Source organism: Adiantum capillus-veneris, chromosome 22 (assembly GCF_014529385.1).
Source record: "Adiantum capillus-veneris isolate H3 chromosome 22, ASM1452938v2, whole genome shotgun sequence".
Lineage (NCBI taxonomy): Eukaryota > Viridiplantae > Streptophyta > Polypodiopsida > Polypodiales > Pteridaceae > Adiantum > Adiantum capillus-veneris.
In genome coordinates, this window is record NC_140952.1 from 11,163,532 (window position 1) to 11,184,918 (window position 21,387).

General features: G+C 45.4%; 1 protein-coding gene across 4 annotated transcripts in view; it reads right to left on the reverse strand.

Annotated features, from left to right (window-relative positions):
* Positions 1–21,387, reverse strand: part of LOC147428910 (MLO-like protein 5) — a 155,744-nt gene that overhangs the window by 71,218 nt on the left and 63,139 nt on the right. For all 4 annotated transcript variants that reach the window (XM_086495339.1, XM_086495341.1, XM_086495338.1 and 1 more), the window contains exons 7-10: positions 8,858–8,932; positions 7,982–8,070; positions 7,284–7,333; positions 7,131–7,171 (exon numbers count right to left, since the gene is read on the reverse strand). In XM_086495339.1, the coding sequence (XP_086351465.1) occupies positions 7,131–7,171; positions 7,284–7,333; positions 7,982–8,070; positions 8,858–8,932 (255 nt within the window). The remainder of the gene's footprint in view (positions 1–7,130; positions 7,172–7,283; positions 7,334–7,981; positions 8,071–8,857; positions 8,933–21,387) is intronic.

Here is a 21,387-nt window from a genome sequence, read left to right on the forward strand (position 1 = left end):
GGAGATTCTTCTGTGCTAAACTCTAGCTTTCCCTTCATCAGTTTGTAGCCGACCGCGACATGGTCCATAATTCTTGCATGGTAGAGACTTGCTTGGATAGACAATATTCCAGCAATGGTGATGGTAATCCAATGGTGTATCGCTCGCATTGAGCCTCCAAGGAAACAGATCTAAAGAAGGACACCGGAAGGTACACGTCGAGAAACCTTTGGTTATATGCGTCCATGGTTTCAGTGGCAAGCATTTTCAAGTTGCCCCACTCTGCCAAAATCCGGACTTCAGACATAGAAGTCATGTAACTACGTGCAAAAACTGTCTTGAAAGCTTGCCAGGTCCTTGGAGCATGCGGTTGTGTCGCGATTGAACTCCACCATTGCATAGCATTATCTTTAAGAAATTCCGCTACTCAAGAAATCTTGGATTCTTTTGTATAGTTCCCTAAAGCATAGATGTTGTCGAATTCCTGTAGGAACTGCAATGCTTTCTTGCGATCTTCCCGGAAAAAGTGAAAAATTTGATTGTCGTGCCACCATCTTTGAAATCTTTGGGTTGGTTTGGCGCATATCCAAGGTATGGATAATAAGGGTATCCATATGGGCTCCAACCATTGTAGCTTGGTGGCGGTGGTGGTGGAGGTGGAGGCAATGGCGGTGGGAAAGGCGGTTGCACTGGATCAGGGTCAGATGGCTGCACCATATTCCTGAAGACTTACCCGATTGGAACAGACGGCTGAGAAGGTTGTCGGTTGGAAGCTCTCGTACTTTCTGGTGCCGGAGGAGGAGGTACCACCTGGGATATCAGAGGAGGTAACATGTAGTTCAAAAATTGTTGAAAACTTTGCAGCATCGGAAGATTCTGTTGAGGATGCTGCGAAAGAATGTCGTGGAGTTCGTTGAGCAGGAACTGCAAATATTCTGCTGAATCCATGAATTCCAAGTATTGGGGTTCTTAATTGGCTTATGCCCTGTAAGACACTGCGGTGAAGACGTGAGCCCGATGCGTGACGAAGTAAGGGTGGGAGTGGCTAATAAGTTCGGGTTGGAGGGCGAAGATACCTCAAATAAGTTCCAATAGCTCTTTCTGCTCTTTTGTAGGACCGGTATGCTTTTAGAAAAACACACGCCTGATACTCTGATACCACTGTCACAAAACGGGGACCACGTGCCAATAGAAAAGAACAGACTGAACAGACTTTTAGCACTTCAATAACAACTGAACTAAAAGAGAGAGATGACAGGCGACACGGAGTGGCGGAATTCCACCCCAAAGAGTAGTGGCCCCAAACCTTGGCGCCCCTTTCGGTTTTTCTTTATATTGCATCAACACAGTACAAGCCGGTACTCCAGACTCTGCACCTTCTCCAGGAAGCATGCTAGAGAATGAGCCCTAACCTCATATTTAAAGGCCCTTGGCCTGAAAAGCCTTCAAAACTCAAAAGCTTCTGGTCCAAAAAGCAATGCCAAAAGCTGCCAGTGCAATTTACGAAAATCCGTGCAGCCTGCCACGTCATCATGTAAGCGCAATTTTTGAAAATCTGCCACGTCATCAGTTTTGGAGTGTGTCCGGATCCTGCTTTATTTTAATCCTTTATGTCATTTGGGGGCCCATTGGATGGGGTCCCCATAAGTTAATAGGACTTCTTCTTCTTCTGCTTCTTGTTCTTCTTAAGGTTTAGGCCCCTCGCCCGACATATGTAAGTTGGCTCCATTATTTAGGGTTTTGCCACGTAGCAATTTGTTACACATGCAGTGACCACAAACCTAACCAAGCTTTGGGCAAGAAGAATTTTAACTAACTGAACATCGGCCTAGACTCTACAAGACCAGGGCGAGTGACTAGACCACTTGGCTGGACCAGGGACAAGGATGGACTAGACCAGGGACGAGGAAGGACTAGACCAGGACGAGAGCCGGTTGGACGAAGGCGAGAAAGGACCAGACCAGCAGGGCGAGAGACTAGGTCAGCTAGACTAAGCTGTCTAGGGTGAAATTGGACCAGACTTGCAGGCTGGACGGTGCCAAGCGAAGTAGGCGAGGCTAGGTAAAAACCAGCTAGCTCCTCAATTTGTACCTCAACAGAGAGTGAGACTTCAATTGAGGTCCCACCGGTCGTGCCAAAAATGAGAGCACCTGTAGCGCGGATAGTGTGTCGTGCTCTCTACACTGGGTGCTCCTTAGTGCAATTTTTTGTTTTAGGAGTCGGGTGCTCCTTAGTGCAATGTGCATGACATCTCACCCAAAACAGAATGAAAGCACAGGAAACAATAGATAACAGCAAATTAACACAGAGCCACGGCAGCAGACCAGAACATATAGACTCGACTATCTCAAAGGAACGAGTACAGACTCTGGCGTGGCAGCACACTCAGCTCCAGCCCAGAACTCACGGGTACAATGGGGGTGTCGAGGCTGAGATGTGCAGGGATGGTGCAGAGGTGTTGTGTGTGTAGACTCTCTACTCTAGACGACGACGTTGGACCGTATATGAAGAAGATGATAATGATGACCCAATAGCTACTACTCATATGTACAACCATAAAGAGCCACCAACGGCTCATAAATGTCAATCTATCTCCAAAGTGAGTGGTGGTGGTGACCTGGCCACGATGTCCACTAGACTACCGTCTGTATCCCTGCCATGTGTCATTGCCCAACCCAAAGAGTCCCTCCAGTGTGAACCAGACCAGACCAACTGTACTAACTATGTGTCCTGTGAAAGTGACACTGTAGCCTGCTACATGATCTGCCTAGCTCAATGGCTCAGTCAAGCAACATACCTCTAGTGTGGGTGGGGGTTCTGAGGTCTGCTTGATGACTGCTCCTCTGGCTCTCCCTTGGCTAGTGTAAAAAAATCAATGATTCGTCTCTGAGAATGTCTTTCCCCTAATGTCCTCAGCAAGCTCTCCCTAAATCTGCGCAGCTCTAGCAGGAACAATCCGAGACATTACTGATCCACGTATCTCATGACTCTAGAAAATGGTCCGAAACCTTCTCTGAACAGGCAGTAGAAGCGGCCGCGTATCTCATAGTACGCCGAGCAATGACATGTGTGGTGCAGCTTTGTCTCTGGCTCTAAGTTACATAAGTGACATATTCGGGCCCCTGCTGGCACTCCCCGAAATCGGACAGTCTCGATCTGGAGCTGATGTGAGGATGTGCGTATCTGCCCAATAGCGCATCGTATCCCATGAGATAAGTGTGTATCCATGTATGCAGGCCTAGTCACAAAAACGTCCTCCATGAGTTGGAGAAGATGCTCTCTGTAGAAGGCCATTTTCGTGCCCAACTCCTGTATTGGCTGTATCCATGTGCTCTTGGTATCTAGCTGAATCAGATCCTGGCGTATGAGTCTGGTGATCTCTGTCAGTGTGAGAGACAGGGGGGGTGCATCCAGGGAGTATTGAGACGGAGGCAATCTATCCATGTTGAAACCATGTGACTAAAACCATGTTGTCATTTGTCCATACCAACATGCTGTATCGCCTTGTAGCGTTAGTTGTCGAGATGACTCCAAGGCAAGCCGAGCGTATCTGTCACTGGGGAGACCTCATGAACCGTGTATAAAGGATACTAATCTAGTCAATGCCTCCACCACGAGGAAAGGGGGGGGGGGGGGGGGGGGGGGGCTAGCTCGGTTCGGATAACCTTATGCGGCAGTGAGGCCTTAGCCCAGATCATTCGAGCGATCATAGAGACTAGAGGCCTCTCCATACATCTCCATCCATCTGTGTTGCCAGACCGCCCATGATGGTCTTCTGAGGGTCCCCATACCTGAACCCCAGAGAGCATAGTTGAAGTCACTAGAGTGTCAAAAAGCCAAAGCTTTGTTTGCAGTTCCTGAAACTAAACATGCGAACGCATCCTCTCTAGTCCTCCCAAGGCTGCATACGCTCTCGTCAATCTAGTCTCTGATGCTCTCCTCAGTGAAAACCACCGGTCCACCGAAGACTACCCCAAGATAAGTATACGCATTTGTGTACTCCCCAATCTCCTGGCCATACGTAAATGTGGGTGATGACCTCCTGACCCACTGTGGTGTTCAACAACACCATGACCTTGGTTTTCCCCAGGTTGACAGACAATCCACTGTCACGAGTAAATGTATGCAAAGCATCTAAATGTCGTTGCATCCCCTCTGGAGAGTCAGAAGTCAACACAATATCATCAACATATAGTAACAACGGAATCCATGTCCCTGCTACCTAAGCCCCTCTGTCTCCCTCACGCTCCACATAGTCTGAAAACTCATCCACATACATCCCAAAAAGAGTCAGAGATAGGGGGCATCCTTGCTTCACTCCAATAGTGGAGTGGACCATGTTAGACATTCCCTCAGTAGTGCGAACCCGCCCCATCACCGTCCTGTATAAAGCCGGGATACCCCATATCAGCTCTGTAGGCACAACCATGTCCTGCTCTCAACACTGTGTCAAAAGCTTTGCGGAAATCCACAAAGCTACAATACATCCTCTTTCCATGGTGTCCACCCTCCTCAATAATGAGTGTCAGAATCTGGTCAAGAGTGGAGAAACCTCTCTAAATCCTGCTTGCCCTGGTGCTCGTATGCCCTCTCGCTCTGCCCATCCACTCAGCTCTTGCTCAAGAACGGATGCATACAATCAATCGTAGACATACTCCAAGTCTCAGGGAAGCCTCCATACATGGCTCAATTAAACATCATAGCAAGGAGCTCTGCAAGCATAGATGGAGTGCTCTGTTACCAGACCGTCATGATCATGTGCTCTCCTTGTCTTCATCCTGTCAATGGCTTTCCTTACCCTCTCGGCAATAAAGAAAGAACATATCTCCGGGCATGTCTCTAGTGGGTCCGCAAAGGTGGTTGCCATGGTGCTGTATAGAGAGATGTGGCATATTCCCCCCATGTCTCTGTGGAGGTGACCGCTGGTGGTGGTGAGTGCTCGTGGAATAGACTTCATGCTTCGCCTGAGTCTTGACTCATAAATAGCTGATACAGATCTCGCTCAAGCTGAGATAGATAAGCCCTTTTCTTTCGTCGCACTAGGCGGCGAAAGATAATCTGTAACTGTCTATGTGTGGTAATACCCATGAGCACTTCCCTCTGTAATTTGATCCTCATCTCTCGACACTCCTCATCATACCAACTGTCCTAGTGCATGCTCCCAGATCGTCTCCGTGTAGGCTGGCTGTGGGGGTATGCCTCTGATGCTGCATCGTGGAGCGTCTCTGTCAGTATCTGAGTGAGTTCAGCTAGTGGCCGTCCCGGTTCCTGAGTGCATAGCTGCCTGTATATCTCATCCATATACACAAAATCCGTCTCCCTCATGAAGGTATACCGAGTGTGCATGGGGACCTCTCCTAATGGAGCTATGCTGAACTGAAATGTCAGGGTGAAAGATAGCATGATCAACTGCTACTCCAACTGGCCTAGTGCCCACTATGAAATCCTGAAAGAATGTAATGAGACCTGGCTGGGCCATAACATAATCCACTATGCTAGCACCATGTCGGTGTGGAAAGCAAGTAGAACCTCCAGCTGTCAAAAATCTTTGTAGGCCATTCAAAATGGCCAATCTATGTGCAGTTCCCATATCTATCAAGTATCTGCCATACTCAGTGTACTCCTCATCTTGTGATAGTGTGGATAGGCCCATCTCTGTAACGTCCAGCTCCCTAAGCATATCCTCTGAAGTATCATAAAATATTGTCTGGTGATGGGCAGACCTAGCATTAAAGTCCCCTAGTATGATAATGTCACCATCCTTGGAAAACTCCCATATGTCATTTCCAGAATAGCAAAGGGGGACTGTCCTCTAGGTGATGCATATACTGACGTACTAGGAGGAAAGTAACAGATAGCAATGTAGAGGTATCTGCCCGTCTCTGCCCTGAGCCTCACCCACATGTACCTAACCTGTTCATCCCTGCGCGCTATATATAGTCCCAAAGACAGATTAAAGATTTATTTTCACTAGATATGGAACAGCCAGAGGAGCAGCCATTATTGCAGAGCTCCGCCCACACGCATTTGATCACTACCGGTACTCTCATCGACCGAGCACTGGAGCTACGGAGATCCGAACGGCCACGATTGAGGAGAGGGGCTACACGGCATCGACGGAGACTACAGCAGAGGATTCGAGCCATACTCTCTCAACATCCAGAGTGAGGATGAGGATGGATTCTAGTAGTAGTATCTTTGTTCTAGTTCTTTTGTCTTAGACATGGTATTAGATTCACCATTTGTAACAGATTGGTGTCGTAGGTCATTTTGGCCTTTTGAAGACGTTAATATAACATTTCATTTCCCCCTCTACACATCTTCACCGCACTCTCTCATTCCCTCTCTTCAAGAAAGGGTAAAAGGAACCACCATTCAAGCTAAAAGGAATCACTACGCAAGGAAAGAAAGTAAAGGATTTGTGGAAATGTAAAACCTAGACAAAATGAACCTCCTCAAATAGAAGTAGCCACCGCTAAACCGGGACTGTAACTTGTGGCTTATTTACCAGATAACACAAAGCATGATGATCCGTAATAATTGTGACGTGTAAACCCATTAAATAATGACGAATTTTTGCACTGCGTAAACAATAGCCAAGCTTTCCCTCTCTATTGTGCTGTAGTTGCACTCAGCAGGTGACTTGCATAGTGAATGGGGGATCAAGGTTGAATTCTTTGCTAGGCTGAGTCAGAACAACACCCACAGCAATCTGACTAGAATCAGTATGTACATGACAATGTGGGTTTTACAAGGAAAACTAATGTAAAAGGGGTACTACTCGCTATACGGTATTTTCCCCGTCTTTGAGAGAAACATTCCACACTCGAGTGGACCACCATAGATGGTCTAGAGTCATAAAGTATGTAGCCTCACCTCCTTTTTGGCCCGTTTCAAAAACTTCATCATAGACCCTCATATTATACATCTCAAAACCTCACCAAACACTAAGGAGGGACTGCTAATGGTTGCACTCACATTGCTCTCATTTTTTAAGGCTTGAAAATTAAATAGAAGACTCACTTTGCAACATCCTTCTTGAAGGTATGTTACAAAACCAAAACTACTCAAAATAGGACTGCAATCACTTGATGTTCATAATTTTAGGATAAAATATAAACAGGACTTTAACACAATGAGTGCTTACTTACAAGAAGAGGTATCAGAGTTACAAAAATGCTGGTTTCCCAACCTGAAAAGCGAAGGGATTGTTTAAGCTCACAGTGGAAGAAAAACCTCATAGTACACAACCTTTATACAAACTGATACTTCATAATATATGGAGATGTGAAGTAAAGTCTTACCATGTACATTGATTAGCAACCAGAAAACAGTATATGCCCAAAGTCCAGGACTGCTCAGTGAAGCACCACAAGTTAGATTACATCTCGACAAAAGGCTGATAACAAACTAATAGAATTTGCAATATTGCCACAAAAAAGAAAGCTTGCTAGGCTCTTTCTCTCTCTCTCTAGTCTCAAAACTCAGTCAAGCTATACTGCTGATAAGAATGCAATAAATTAACCTGAGATTTTCTTGACCTGATGAAACCTTTAAAACTGTAAAATCTTATGTTAGAGTCATCATGATCAAGAGAAAATTTGCAAGGTATCCTCTAATCAGAACTAGAACAGTCGTGACAAGCGGCTTTATACCATTCATACTGTTGCATTGAGTCTCAGTGAACTGAACTTTCTATATGAACCCTAAACCTGCCTCTCTGAGAAACGGCTTTATATCATCATACTGTTGCATTAAGTCTCAGTGAACTGGACTTTCTATATGAACCCTAAACCTGCCTCTCTGAGAAACAGCTCTCGCATCGCTTCTAATGCTTGACTGCAACTGAGAATGCTAGAAATAACTCCTAGTTAATTTATTGATAGTACACTGACCACTATGTAACTGTTTTATCATCCTTGCAACTCGCAAGTCACAAACACAAGATTGAGAGTTCACGGTAGAAATGTATATTTTCAAAGAAGGTGGATTAAACACAAACCTGATGCCAACAACATGCTTGAAGTCTTCTTGAAATGACCGTTGTATATACTTGTGAAAATTGAAAGGAGAGCTTTCTGCCAGGTGGCTCTAAATCATGTACAGAAGACAATCAATCAGCCATAATAACTAGCACCCTAATCAGCATTGAATCACAGGTCTGCTAAAAACTTCGCTAAGACAATTTTCAATCAATTGTTTTCCGCAATCTTCAGTTATGTATAAAACTTTCCTAGCAATGTCTTTCATTCTTGGCTGAAACAGAATCTTTCATTTTTGTATGCCTTCATTTTGGTCGTAAAATGCTACTGCTGGTCCTCGTATGAAAAAGTTTTTTACAACAGAATTAGGTTTAATACTGTCTACATTTCTATGTTTACAAATATATATTCTAAGGAGGCAATCACCAAAAAACAACAAATACCACGTTTTTTCTTCTCCTAGTGAGTTGTGCTTTTTTTAGAAAACTTGTGATAAGATTCTGGTTGACATCCTTCCCTTCTTAAGTTAACAGAATCTGGAGAGTTGAGGTCTCTTACAGCACGCGAGCTGACAGCCTGATGAAACATGCCTAGAGTAATCAATTAGAAAGAAATAATGTATGACAACATTTATAGTTCCACAAAAACTAAACAGTGTCATTTTCAACTATATTTCGTAGTGCAATGGGTCAGTGGTCACTAACATGACTACGATATTGTTTATAGCTCTAACTAGGTTGCTGTAAATAGCTGAGGAGACTTAGTACATGTTCCTATGGCCTGATGAACAGTGTCTAGAGTAATCAGATTAGACAGAAATAATGTTTCATGATCTTGGAGACTTAGAGATTTGAGAAGGGTGGGGGGTTGAAGGGGGATAGTATAACGGCACATACCTTTACAAATCCATAACGAAGTGTAATGTAATCTATTTCTGTCACTGTGCTGTAGAATTGTTGAAAGAAAGCAACCTAGAAAGAGAACAAAGCACAAAATAGTGACACCGATTAGCTCCCACAAGAAACTAAATGAGTTCATTGATATTTTAGCAAAATAAAACAATTTACATGTGAATAATGGTACGAAATTTTGCACAAACTGGCACATGAAGAACCTAAGTGGCCTGTGGTGATCTCATGAAGTAGGTGTTGTCTGTGAGTCCAACATGCACATGAGACAAAAGAGGGACTAGATTTTACATCTGTCACATAGCCCTTAATCATAGTTACAGTGGAATGGCCATTTTCAGCTCTCTATTCCCTCTTCCCGTTCCGAATCCCTGTTCCATGTTTCAAACATGAGTGTCCATAACAGGGAATGGAATTTCATGCCCATTGCCGTCCTACTATCAGATACACGGACCACACCTGGAGAGCACATAGCGAGGATTTCACGCCAAGCCACCCGAGCTGATTGTACTAGACAGTCAGGTTTACCCATATGCACCTCAACATTGCCATTTGTGTGTGTGTGCACGCACGTGGTGGAGCTCCGGTGTGTGTGTGTGTGCCTACCTGCGCGTTCTGCTCGAGCTCTCTGCCGACGCGCTCTGCACGATCTGGACCTGCACGAGCCTGTGTGACCTGACCTGCCTACGCGACCTGAGCGACTTGACCTGCACGAGCTCTGTGCGATCTCCTTGCAGCAAGCCCTCAGCGTGGCGGTTTTGCCCCTGCGCAGTCAGCCTCGACTCTCTGTACAGTTCGTGTGTCGCTTTTTGGTGTGTCAGTGTTGTGAGGGTGAATTCAGTCAGCAGGTAATGCTGTCAGTTTCATCAGAGGTTTGATCCGCCTGTATTGTGTCGAGCTCAGAAGTGTGGAAAGGGCAGCGATGAGTTAATGTAACTCTGTTGTGGTTTTGGATGCAATATTGTGTGATTTTTGTACAGGGCTTTGGTTGCCTTCCTCAATTTCTCGTAGAGTTTTTCTATACGTTTGTTTTTTTCCGGTGAGGTTTTGTTGATTTATGTTCGACACTCTGTGCGTGTTTAAGCGTTTGAAAGCAATGGAACCCGCTTTGGAGATCAAAGCTCACTTGTATGAGGACTTTGAGGAGGCTCGACAAGCCTGGAATGGTCAGGCGCCTACTCTTGAGGTGCGCATTCTTGTGCAAGACCTCATGGACCCAGTTGCAAGTATGCTATGAATGCAATTATCCTCTTTTTCCTTGGGAAAATGCCTACTGCGCAAGATGTCGCGCAATGGGTTGATTTTCTCCTTAAACAACAAGTTGTCCGTGGCGTTTACTTTGATGCCCGTGGATTTTATGAAGTTCTGCTCATAGATACGGAAGCTAGAAATCTTTTGCTTGAGATGTCTCCCTTTTTCTTTAATACGCAGATGACGCATGTTCTACCGTGGGCACTCACTAAAGATTACCAGAGTCTTATTCGTCACAAATGCCCGGTGTGGGTGGAAATTGTTAATTTCTCTCGCACATGGAGACATTTCCTGCTGTTGTTGGCTGCATAGCTTGGCAAGGTGATTTGTCCCCCAAAATTGGATGCTAACAACAACAGGTTTTGCATTCTTTCGGACATTGACAAACAAACCCCTGACTCAAGAGATCCATCGATGGGCAAGCGTTAAACTTAAATGGGGCAAATTCCTGCTTTCGATGTGGCAAATTTGGTCATATGCGATTTGAATGCCCGAAGCCGGTCTTGCAACCCCCTCTTTCAGTTGTTCCTTCGTCCACCTCTATCACTATAAGTAAACCTATCGGTGAAGCTAAGCAGAATGGAGCCTCTGCTGCTAAGGTGGTTTCGAATGTGGACAAAGGGAAAGGCAAGACACCGTCATCCACTGATCTTGAGAATGGGGCTGCTGCAAAAGGCAAAATGTTGGGCCTACTGATGCTAACCCCTTGGTGGTGCCTAAAAAGCCAATGAAGATTCACACACCACCCTCTTCCCGTAATTATGTTCCCCCTGCTAATGCAAATAAGAATGCATCGTTTAAGCAACTTCCTTGTAATGTCAATCACACGTTGATTGATGCATGGGAAAAAGCGATGCACTCTTACAAAGATATACTCCTTGGTGAGACTTCCACATCGCGTGTGAATCCTAAGGACACATTTCCTGTATTGACTCCGAGGCTGGGTTCTCGTATGGTGGCCACTTGGTTGTTCGGTTAGGCAAGGTTGCCTCCTTGGCGCTTTGTTGTATGCTATTGCCACTCACCCCTTGTTGATGTATCTTGATCACTTGACCCCTCCGGAGCGTCTTCATGGTTTGCAGTTACCCTCGCGTCATACCTTTATTGGGCAGGCTTATGCGGATGACTCGTTGCTTATGCCTCGCAACCAATAGAGTGATGTTCAAGTGATTACTGAAGCTTTGGAATTGTTTGGGATTGCGGCTGGTCTTAAAGTCAACTTTCATAAATCAAAGCTTTTGCCACTTCCTTCCTGCGATTGGCATAGTCTATTGTGGCCAGGTGAGATTGTTTCTCCAAATGTAATCACCAAGCATTGGGATATCTAATTGGATGGAATGTCACTCACGCAAAAAGTGGATTTACTGGAAGCTATCTACTTGGCCACTGCATGTTCTCATGCGAATCGTTCAAAGTATCCTGATGACATATGTTCAATTCTTTTGCCATTATTGCATTGGCCTCGCCACTGTCTTGATTTTCTCAAGGCAGCCGTTTTGTCTCATTTGTGACAAACTCACGCACTCAAAAAAGGCCTGCGTTTGATGTAGATGGAGAAGCTTTGTACACCCAAATGCTTCGGTGGTCTAAATATCTTGGACCTGCGTAAGCATGTTCTTGCTAGGAAGGGTATGATATTGCCTACACTTGCGCAAAAAATCTCAGCCTTGGACTCTTATGTTTGCACACTTGAGTCAGCATGTTGTTACCTCCTCATTTGGTCACTGGCAATCATCTATTTGGGAGGTTGTATTAGGTAGGATGAACGGGCATATTCCTGAATGTCCGCTTGCTTCCACCTTGCTCTCTGCTTGGAAAGAGGTTGCAATTCATCTATCGAGGAATGCTCAGAGAGAAAGAAATTCGCTTCGTCTGGAGAGTCTTCATTGGAGCCACGCTTTCTCTTTTACTTTGGTTGACCGCTCACCTCGCCAGGCGTACTTCCTCTCTTGCCATGGTATTCGGGTGGTTGAGAATGTGGTGGATGCAGCCGGTTTCACTTTGGAGTTTCCCTTCGATGCTCACCGTTTTGGATTAGGCATGCATTACTGCCGGTTCTGGAGAGAATTGCAACAAATGCTAGTTGGCTTTTTGCCCATTTCACCTCTGCCCGATCGTGATCGCATGTCTGACTCGAATCTTCGGAAAATGCCCTTTCAGGATATTTCTGCAAGTCGAGTTTATGCTCTTCTTCTACCTCAACCTTGGCTTGCTGATCATTGTTATGCTCTTTGGCACATGCATAAATCTGATATTTGGTGGAGGAAGCATGTATCTGCCTTATGAAAAAGCCATTTGCCTTTGAAGGAGTGATTGTTTCTCTAGCGTTGTTTGCTTGGTGTGCTCCCGGTGGGCACTTTTCTTGGGACGCACCATATCTGCCCTTCATCTTGTATCCGTTGCTTGACTGCGAAAGAGGATGTTTGTCACCTGTTGTGGAATTGTTGTAATAGTCGAGATTTCCTTCACCGCATATCGACGTGCATGCGGCTCCGTTTTCCCAATTCCCATGACGGTCTTCCATAAACGTTTATGGGCATTTGGTATTTTCTCACCGGCGTTGCACCGCTTTGCGGTCTTCTTCATGTGGGTCGGATTTTGAGCTTACTAGAGCCTATGGCAACAACGTAATGGCAATATTGTAAGGATTCTAGGTACTAATCCTTAATCAAGTACTTAAACTCATGATTAAGACTTAAGAAACTTGAACTAAAGTCAGAAACAAGACTCAGAAGACTCTGTGTTTGATTGATCGAATGATTGATACAAGGGCTCCTTATATAGGAGACGAAAAGACACAAATGAAAAGACACGTCTCCTGGTGAAGAGACATGACTTTAGACGTAAAGACACATCCTTTCGGCGAAGAGCTGCAACCATTGGGCGAAGAGTTGCACCCGTAGAGCAAAGGGGTGTGACCAGTCGTCGAAGGAGTGTGGCTTTTGGAGAAGAGGCACGTCCCTTAAGCGAAGGGTCGTGACCATCCAAGCGCAAGGGTTCTCCTTGGCATGGCACTTTGCGTATCTGCAACTAGGAGTGTATGTAATACTGCAACATAGTCACAATCGTGACATTCCCTCCCTCTTTAAATAAAACCCAGGGTAGTTGTAAAAACTCCAGGACAAGGAAATGTATTGTTGTTGTGCTTCTGCATCCAAGGCTCTTTTTGTTAAGTCCCATCTCATGGCACTGTTATTGACCATGACTATTTTGCCAAACTGAAAACTGATCATATTTGCAACTTGATAAGTGCCTTTGTCAAAGTCATTTGTAACTTCGAGCTTTGTCCAATAAAAGATTGAATGTGTATCTGCTTCGAGTGAAATTATTGGTAAACTGACTTGAGTTTTATGTTGAGTGGTGACTACTCATTGGAAATCTGTAAGGTATTCCATCGATTTGTCTCGAACAGTAAAATCCTCCTGAAGGGATGTCGTAGACTGAAACAAAGTAGTGTTTGGAGGTATATCCATTTGTAAAGGTTTACTTGTGGAACAAGTTGTGTCCAAAGATTCAATTGCAACGACTGAAGTCGTGTTGCAAGATTCTGCATCTGATTTATCCTTTGCATCACTGAAGGTAAGGACTGGTATCTTCAAGTTTGAAGAATTATCATTCACCATAGCATCTGGTATCTGTTTAGAGTCAGCGACTGTATTTTGCAAGGGCGGTGATGAGGCGAATTTTCCTGAGTGGATCACGGCCAAAGAAGGGGTTTTGTGCTTGTCCATTGTCACACAAGAATTGGAATCTCTCGAATCTTCAGCTTTCTCAGCGAGTATTAAGGCTTCCAATTTAGAAGGGGGAGGTCGAGGGAGTTGTTGCTTCTTAGACCTCTAAAGGATCCTCTTGCACAAGGAAAGGATCAATAAATCTGTAATTGTACCACCATCAGACAAGAAAGACTTAAATGTAGGGCATGGCTCCCGAGGGGGAACTTGTCCAACGTCGCGGCATTCACGACCGAATACTCGACTAGGGTCGGATATATGTGCCACTAAGTAAGCCCATCTTGATATTGCTGATGATCCTTTGGAAACTTTATATTGCTGCTTCTGTTGCTGACGATTCCAATAAGAAGTTGGTTGCTTAGAACTGCAACTTTTTCAAGAATATTCATGCTGAGACTTTTGTTGCTCACACGAAGGTACTTTGTGTCTAGTTGTCTCTGAGAAACCATGCTTTGGGTGAGAAAATTTGAGTTCCAAAGGCTTTCGTCTGAGTGGTTCTTCCGGGTCGACGACTGAAGCGTCGGAAAAAGATGGCAAAGAAATTGCATGTGTATTCTGAGAAACGGTACGATGGCTTCGGGAAGAGGTTTGTGTCTGCATCTACTTTAATCGAGTGTGAATTGATGCGAGACTCTTGGAAAGTGCTGCCATCTACACTTTGAGAATTGCTATTGGGTCCTCGAGTGAAATAGAGTCGTTGCCATCTTGTAAGTCAGCCATGCTGACTGCCCAAAGAAAGTGATTGTTTCTCCGAATAAGTTTAATAATTGATACTTCGGGAGCGAAAACTGCGTTTGGAACGGGTTTCGGCTTAGGAGTATTGGGAATGACGATTATTTCGGGTGTCGGGAGAGGGTACGCCGGCAAGACTGCGTCGGGAATCTCGTCTATGTACGAGATGTATGGGAAAGCAGTCCATTGATGTTCATTGGCCATAGCGAATGCGGACAAACAGTGCGGGAAACGATGTGCAAGGGGCCGGATTTGCCAGCGTTGGCTCTGTGTGAGATATTGATGGCCAGAAAGATGAAACGTTGGAGTGTACACATCGTTACCTGTTCTCTTGTTTATTTTTATTTTTTTTAACTTTCACCAAGGGGGTGCCCACTGAGGTTAATAAGTTGCGGGCCAAACCAACTTGTAGGTTGGCCACTTAATATAAAAAAATATCGTTGGCTGAGTTTAGGCAGCGCTGTTATTGCCTTACGTAAGAATTGCCTTCGAAAGGGTGTTGCGTAACATGAAAAGGCAGCCAGCGTTTCCAAAAGGGCACAAGAGGTGATCGATTCTGCAAGCAGGAGATGCCAGCGAAGGGGTGCTCACAAGCGAAGGGGTGCTCACAGGTGAAGAGGCATGCCAGTGAAAAGTCACAAGGGGCAGCCAATATGTCATGCGCCATGGGGTGTAGATTGCATCACGAAGCGGCAATCCAGCCAACGTTGCATGAGCCAAGGGGTGCAAGCACGAAGGGGCACGCCGTCGCGAAGGGGTGCGAACACAAAGGGGCACGCCGTCACGAAGAGGTGCAAGCTCGAAGGGGCAGCCTGCTGAATATGTGGCTATTTGCACAAAGAGGTGCAAGCAAAAGCCAAAGGGTGCATCCCACGAAAGGGCAACAGCAGGGCCACCAGCATCACCATTCACAGGTACGTGCGCGTGCAGACACACACCTGTGTTCTGTTTTCTGTTTACAGAATTGAGAAAGAAGGTTTAGGTTACCCCATAAGCGTATGCGTGTGTGTACCACCTTTCTTTTGCTTCCATGTAGCTCCGGGAAGGGGGGGAGAGGGTAGCAACGAGGGTGAGAGACTCACAACCTTCGGGTCTCGGGAAAAAAATTTGCTCTGATACCACTGTAAGGATTTTAGGTACTAATTCTTAGTTAAGTACTTAAACTCATGATTAAGACTTAAGAAACTTGAATTGCACTCAGAAACAAGACTCAGAAGATTCTGTGTTTGATTGATCGAATGACTGATACAAGGGCTCCTTATATAGGAGACGAAAAGACACAAATGAAAAGACACGTCTCCTAGTGAAGAGACATGACTTTACACGTAAAGACACATCCTTTCGGCGAAGAGCTGCAACCATTGGGCGAAGAGTCGCTCCCATAGAGAGAAGGGGTGTGACCAATCGTCAAAGGATGTGGCTTTTGGCAAAGAGGCACGTCTCTTGAGCGAAGTGTCGTGACCATCCAAGCGCAGGGGTTCTCCTTGGCATGGCACTTTGCGTATCTGCAACTAGGAGTGTATGTAATACTACAACATAGTCACAATCGTGATATATGTTCCATCGTATTCATGCAAACCCCTTCCCATTCTTCAAGCTTTCTCTTAGGCAGTCTTTACGGTTCACCTTGGAAGTTGGTACTATCATTGCAGAGATACATCAGCTTTCCTATGAATGCTTTTAGCCATTTTGTACAGCTGAACACTTCTGGGTTCCTTCCCTTGTACCTGATCTTTTTGGTGGGTTTTTCTCGCTTTGAGGTTTCCCACAGGTTGATTAATCAAATTGATTTACAAAATGTGTGTGTGTGTGTGTGTGTGTGTGTGTGTGTGTGTGTATTGGAAGGCTGTTACCTCGTTCTTATGCTAGCATGGTCGCCAATCCCCTCAAGGTAACTCACTTCGGTTGGAGAGTATTCATTGGAGTATATCATTCCCTCCTACATTGGTGCAACGCTCTCCTAGACAAGCACACTTTCTTTCGCAAAAAGGGATTTGTCAAGTTGCTCAAGTGATGGATGACTCGGGACAGGTTCTTTCTTTTTCTACTGCCGCTCTTCATTATGAGCTCGGACCTCATTATCGGCATTTGTGGCAGCAAATTCAACAATTACTTGCTGTTGTTTCTCCAATACCTCCATTACTTGGGGACTCTCGGCATTCAGCTTGGCATCTTGCTCATATTTGGTTGGATTGCATATCGGCAAGGTCGGTTTATGCTTTACTACAGTCTGATGCATGGATTGTGTCTCATGGAAATCAATTATGGTCGCTCTCCAAGTCTCAGTTGTGGTGGCAAAGGAACATTAGAATCACCTACCACTCAAGGAACGCATTTTTTTATGGCGATGCATGGTGGGTGCTCCACCTGTTGGTTCTTTGTTGCATGCATGATGCATTGCTTCCTCTCGTTGTGTCGGATGTCATGGAGCTGATGAGTCTGTTACATACCTGCTTCGGAATTGCTGCTATTCGTGGGATTTTCATCATGCAAGTGTCCTCTCTGTGCGCCTCCGTTTCCCATCCGGAATCTTTCACAGATGGTTTTCGGATTTTGGTGTCCTCCAACTACCACAGTCTCTATTTGAGGTCGTCTTCAGTTGGGTCAGATTTTGGATTATGTGGACAATATGGCATCAACGTAACTCTCGGATGTTTCATGCAATGCATATTGACCCTTACCCTTACTTCAAGTTTTCACTTGGACAAGCGCTTCACTATGCTTATGATGTGGGACATCACTCTTGAAGGCTATAGAATTTTCTTTCAATGTTTCTAGACTAAGAAGTATCATGATGCTCCGTCTTTTGTACTTCAGCATTGTGGGTTTTCCTCGCTTTGAGGTTTCCCACTTGTAAATTAAGATCAAGATTTACAAAAAAAAAATGTGTGTTTGTGTGTGTGTGTGTGTGTGTGTGTGTGTGTGTGTGTGTGTGTGTGTGTGTGTGTGTGTGTGTGTGTGTGTGTGTGTGAGAGAGAGAGAGAGAGAGAGAGAGAGAGAGAGAGAGAAATGAGCTGTTAAATTAAACGTCTTCAAAAGGCCAAAATGACCTATGAGAACCAAATAATACAATCTTGGTGGATCTAACACAATGTCTGGGTACAAAATAAAAATGAAGTAAAATAAAAAACTAAAATCGTTATCAGCGTCATCATCATCAATGTCCAAGGATGCCCGGCATTCGGCGTTGTCCAAGAATGTATTGCATCGGTCGCTAAAGTGCATCGTCAATGTCCGCCTCTATAAATAGTCGTACTAGACGTCTCCCATGTCGTGCTAGAATAGTCCTCATCCTTTGATGGAGCCTTTGTTGATGTCGTGGTCGCCCTCATAAACGTAAACATCTAGCTCTCCCGAGCTCAATGGCTCTATCAACTAATATTCCTCTGGCATAGGTGGGCTCTAAAGCCTTTTGTGAAGATTGCTCACCCAACACCCGAATCTCTACTCTAAAGAAGTCAGTGATCTCCCTCTATGAATGTCTTCACTGCCTGATCTCCTCGAGAGACTCTTCTTGTGTCTGCGCAGCTCTAGCAAAAACAACCTGTGGCATCCATGATCCTAATATCTCCTCACTCTAGCCAATGGTCCAAAGCCATCTCTGAATAGACAATGAAAGTGGCCTCGTATCTCATGGTATACCGGAAAATGACATACGTGATACAACTGTGTCTCTGGCTCTATATGACACAACCGGCAAATCCTGGCCTCTGCTGGTACTCTCCTAAATCTACCAGTCTCAATCTCTAATTGATGCCATGATGTGGGCATCTAACCAATAGCGCATCGTATCCCATGGGATAAATGAGAGTCCATATAGGCAGGTTTGATCACATATCCATCCTCTGTGAGTTGGAGAAGATGCTCTACAGAAAGCCATCTTCGGGCCCAAATCCTGCGTCGGTTGTATCCATGTGCTCGTGGTATCTAGCTAAATTAGATCGTGATGTATGAGTCTACAGATCTCTGTCCGAGTGAGAGATAGGGAGGGTGCATCTTGGGAGTACTGGAACGGAGGCAGTCTATCCATGCTGAAACCATGTGACTGATGTCATGTGCCCATACCAACATGCTGTATCCCCTTGTAGCGTTAGCTGTCGAGATGACTCGAGTCTCTAGGGAGGTCACATAAATCATGCATGAAGGATACTGATCTAGTAAGGGCCTCGACCACGAGAGAAGGGGCAGCTAGCTCAGCTCGAATAATCTCATGTGGCACTAAGACCTTAGCCCAAAAGAGACTAAAGGCCTCTCCATACATCTACAGCCATTAGTGCTACCAGATCTGCAATGGTAGTCCATTGAGGGTCCCCATATCTGAACTCCGTAAAGCATAGTTGAAGCCACTACAGTGTCAGAAAGCCAGAGCTTTGTTCGAGGTTCTTGAAACTAAACCTACGAACACATCCTCTCCAATCCTCCCAAGGTTGCATAAGCTCTTAACAATCTAGCCTCTACTGCTCTCCTCAATAAAAACAACAGTCCACTCTGGTTGCACACAGCATGATCATCAGCATTACCATCAGATTCCATTGGGAGCATTTTACAGTGCAGAAAACCTAATTTCCCTATTTTAGGCATTTTTCACTTATTATTTTTAAGTGACTTTGTTGGGAAACTGGGTAGGGCAATTTAACCAAGGCAGTATATAAGAAAAGCTAGCGCTAGTGTATTCTGGCAAAAGAGGCAGCAAACCACAAGGGAAGTGCACCTTCTCAGCAAGACAAGCATGAAGACCTAGCGTTTTCAAGCTACCAAGACCAGCCAACGTTTTCAACAATTGCAAATCAGCCTAGTGACAGCAGACTCCACACCGTTTTTGCTGCAGAGACAGATTCAGCCCTAGCGTTTTTGGACCAGAATTTCAGCCTAGCGTTTTTGCAGTTTTCAAGTGTCATAACCTTCTCTGCACCAGCGTTTTCAGTTTTCAGCAGTTAGCAACCGTACCGAAGCCCCCAAACCTCGCAGATCTCACCTTCCCGTAGCAGATTCTCGCCACATGGTCAGATCAGCCACTGTTTGCAGATTTAGCCCGGAAAACGCAGATTTCAGCATCTGCATTTTCAGCACGTCATCGTCATCAACATAAGTGTCAGAATTCAGTAGATACAAACTTTGCAGATTTCAGCCATTAGCGTTTTCAGATTTCAGCCCATCTCGCCGCCGTCCTCATCGCGATCGACGAACGTGTCAGCAAGTTCATTGCATTGTAGAGATTTGTCCAATAGATAGTAGACCGCTCTCGCCACAGAGAGTGGGGCCTTCGGAGGAGGGTTTGACAACATTCTGGTGTCGTATTCTTCTCTCTCTCTCTCTCAGTCTCAGCACCTCCATTCACAGTGTTTACCACTTTGTTTGTGATCATTTGCACTCTCTCACTAAAGGAACGAAAGGCTCTCCCTTCCATAAGTAAAAGGAGCCTTGAGCACAGTTCGGAGCACTCATCTTGAGCAAAGTCCAACATTCACTTCGGTTGCACCTTACATTGGTATCAAAGCTTTGGCAGTGTTCTGTATCACTCAAGGAAAGAACCACAATAAATTTTTTTTGCTTGTTGCGGTTGCATGTAACCCAAGTCTACTTCAGCGTGTCGATTCCTAATCGTGTTTTTGAAGAGTAACAGGAAACCCAAGAAAGAAGGGCTTGTCCAACCTCCCCTTGTTTCTCTTTTCACTCATTGAGAGCGAACCGTGCACTTAGCGGCCGGCCGGTCGACGTGAGGTGGAAAAAAGCAACCTTGGTGTGAGCGCAAGGCCGCCAAAGGGTGCGCCCGCGGGAAAGAGAAGAGCTCGGGTAAGAGAAGATCCTTCTCTAACACAGATTGCAAGCTAAAGAAGAACCTCAAGAACCCAAGAAACACAAGACCCCAAGTTCCTCGTGAACTTAAGAACCCAAGACTTCAATGTATGGTCATTACCCGAAGCCAAATGGATACTTCGCATGGAGGTGATGAGCATGGAAGTGGCGAAGAAGAATTTTCCCCACTAGGAGCTTTTTCCGACCCTCCCCCTTCCCAATCTACGCCAAGCATTGCACCAAATCCTATGGAGGCTTTGATCAAGACGATGATGGACATGATGTTACAACAAGAAGCGCAATGTGTTACCTTGGATCGGGAGCGTGAACAAGCGCCCTTGGCGGCCGAGGAACGAAAAGAACGAAAAGCAAAAAGAAAGGCCGACTTGGAGCGTGAGTGTGAGCACGAGCAAGCACGCTTGGCGGACGAAGAAAGAAAGGCGGCGGCCGAAGAAAGAAAGGCAGCTATTGAGCGTGAGCGTGAGCAAGCGCGCTTAGCGGCCGATGAAAGAAAGGTGGCGGCCGAAGAAAGACGAGCGGCCTTGGAGTTAGAGCGTGAGACCAACGCATGAAAGAGTTGGTCCTACAGGTCCTTACCTCGAAACCCGAGCCGGCAACAAATGTTGGTGGTTCATCAAGTGGCGCAAGCCGAGATTCGGACTCCAACAACTCCGTCACCAAGAAGTTGACGTTCACTAAGTATGACGGTAAGATAGATGCTAGCGTTATTCATTCTTAGTTGCATCAATTTAATGTTTATTTTGCGACAAGTAAGAAGACAGGGAATAGCAAAGTTTTGACAGCAGCCATGTATCTTGTCGATGATGCCATCAATTGGTATCAAGCATGGCAAGAGGAGAAATTGGTTGTGCACCTAGAGGAAGCCCACATAGGCGTGCCCTTGTCTTTCAATTGGGCCGACTTCCAAGACAAGCTCAAGGCGCGGTTCTTGCCACCTCAATACCTAGCGCGATTAAAAGAAGATTGGTGCAATCTTAAGCAGAATGG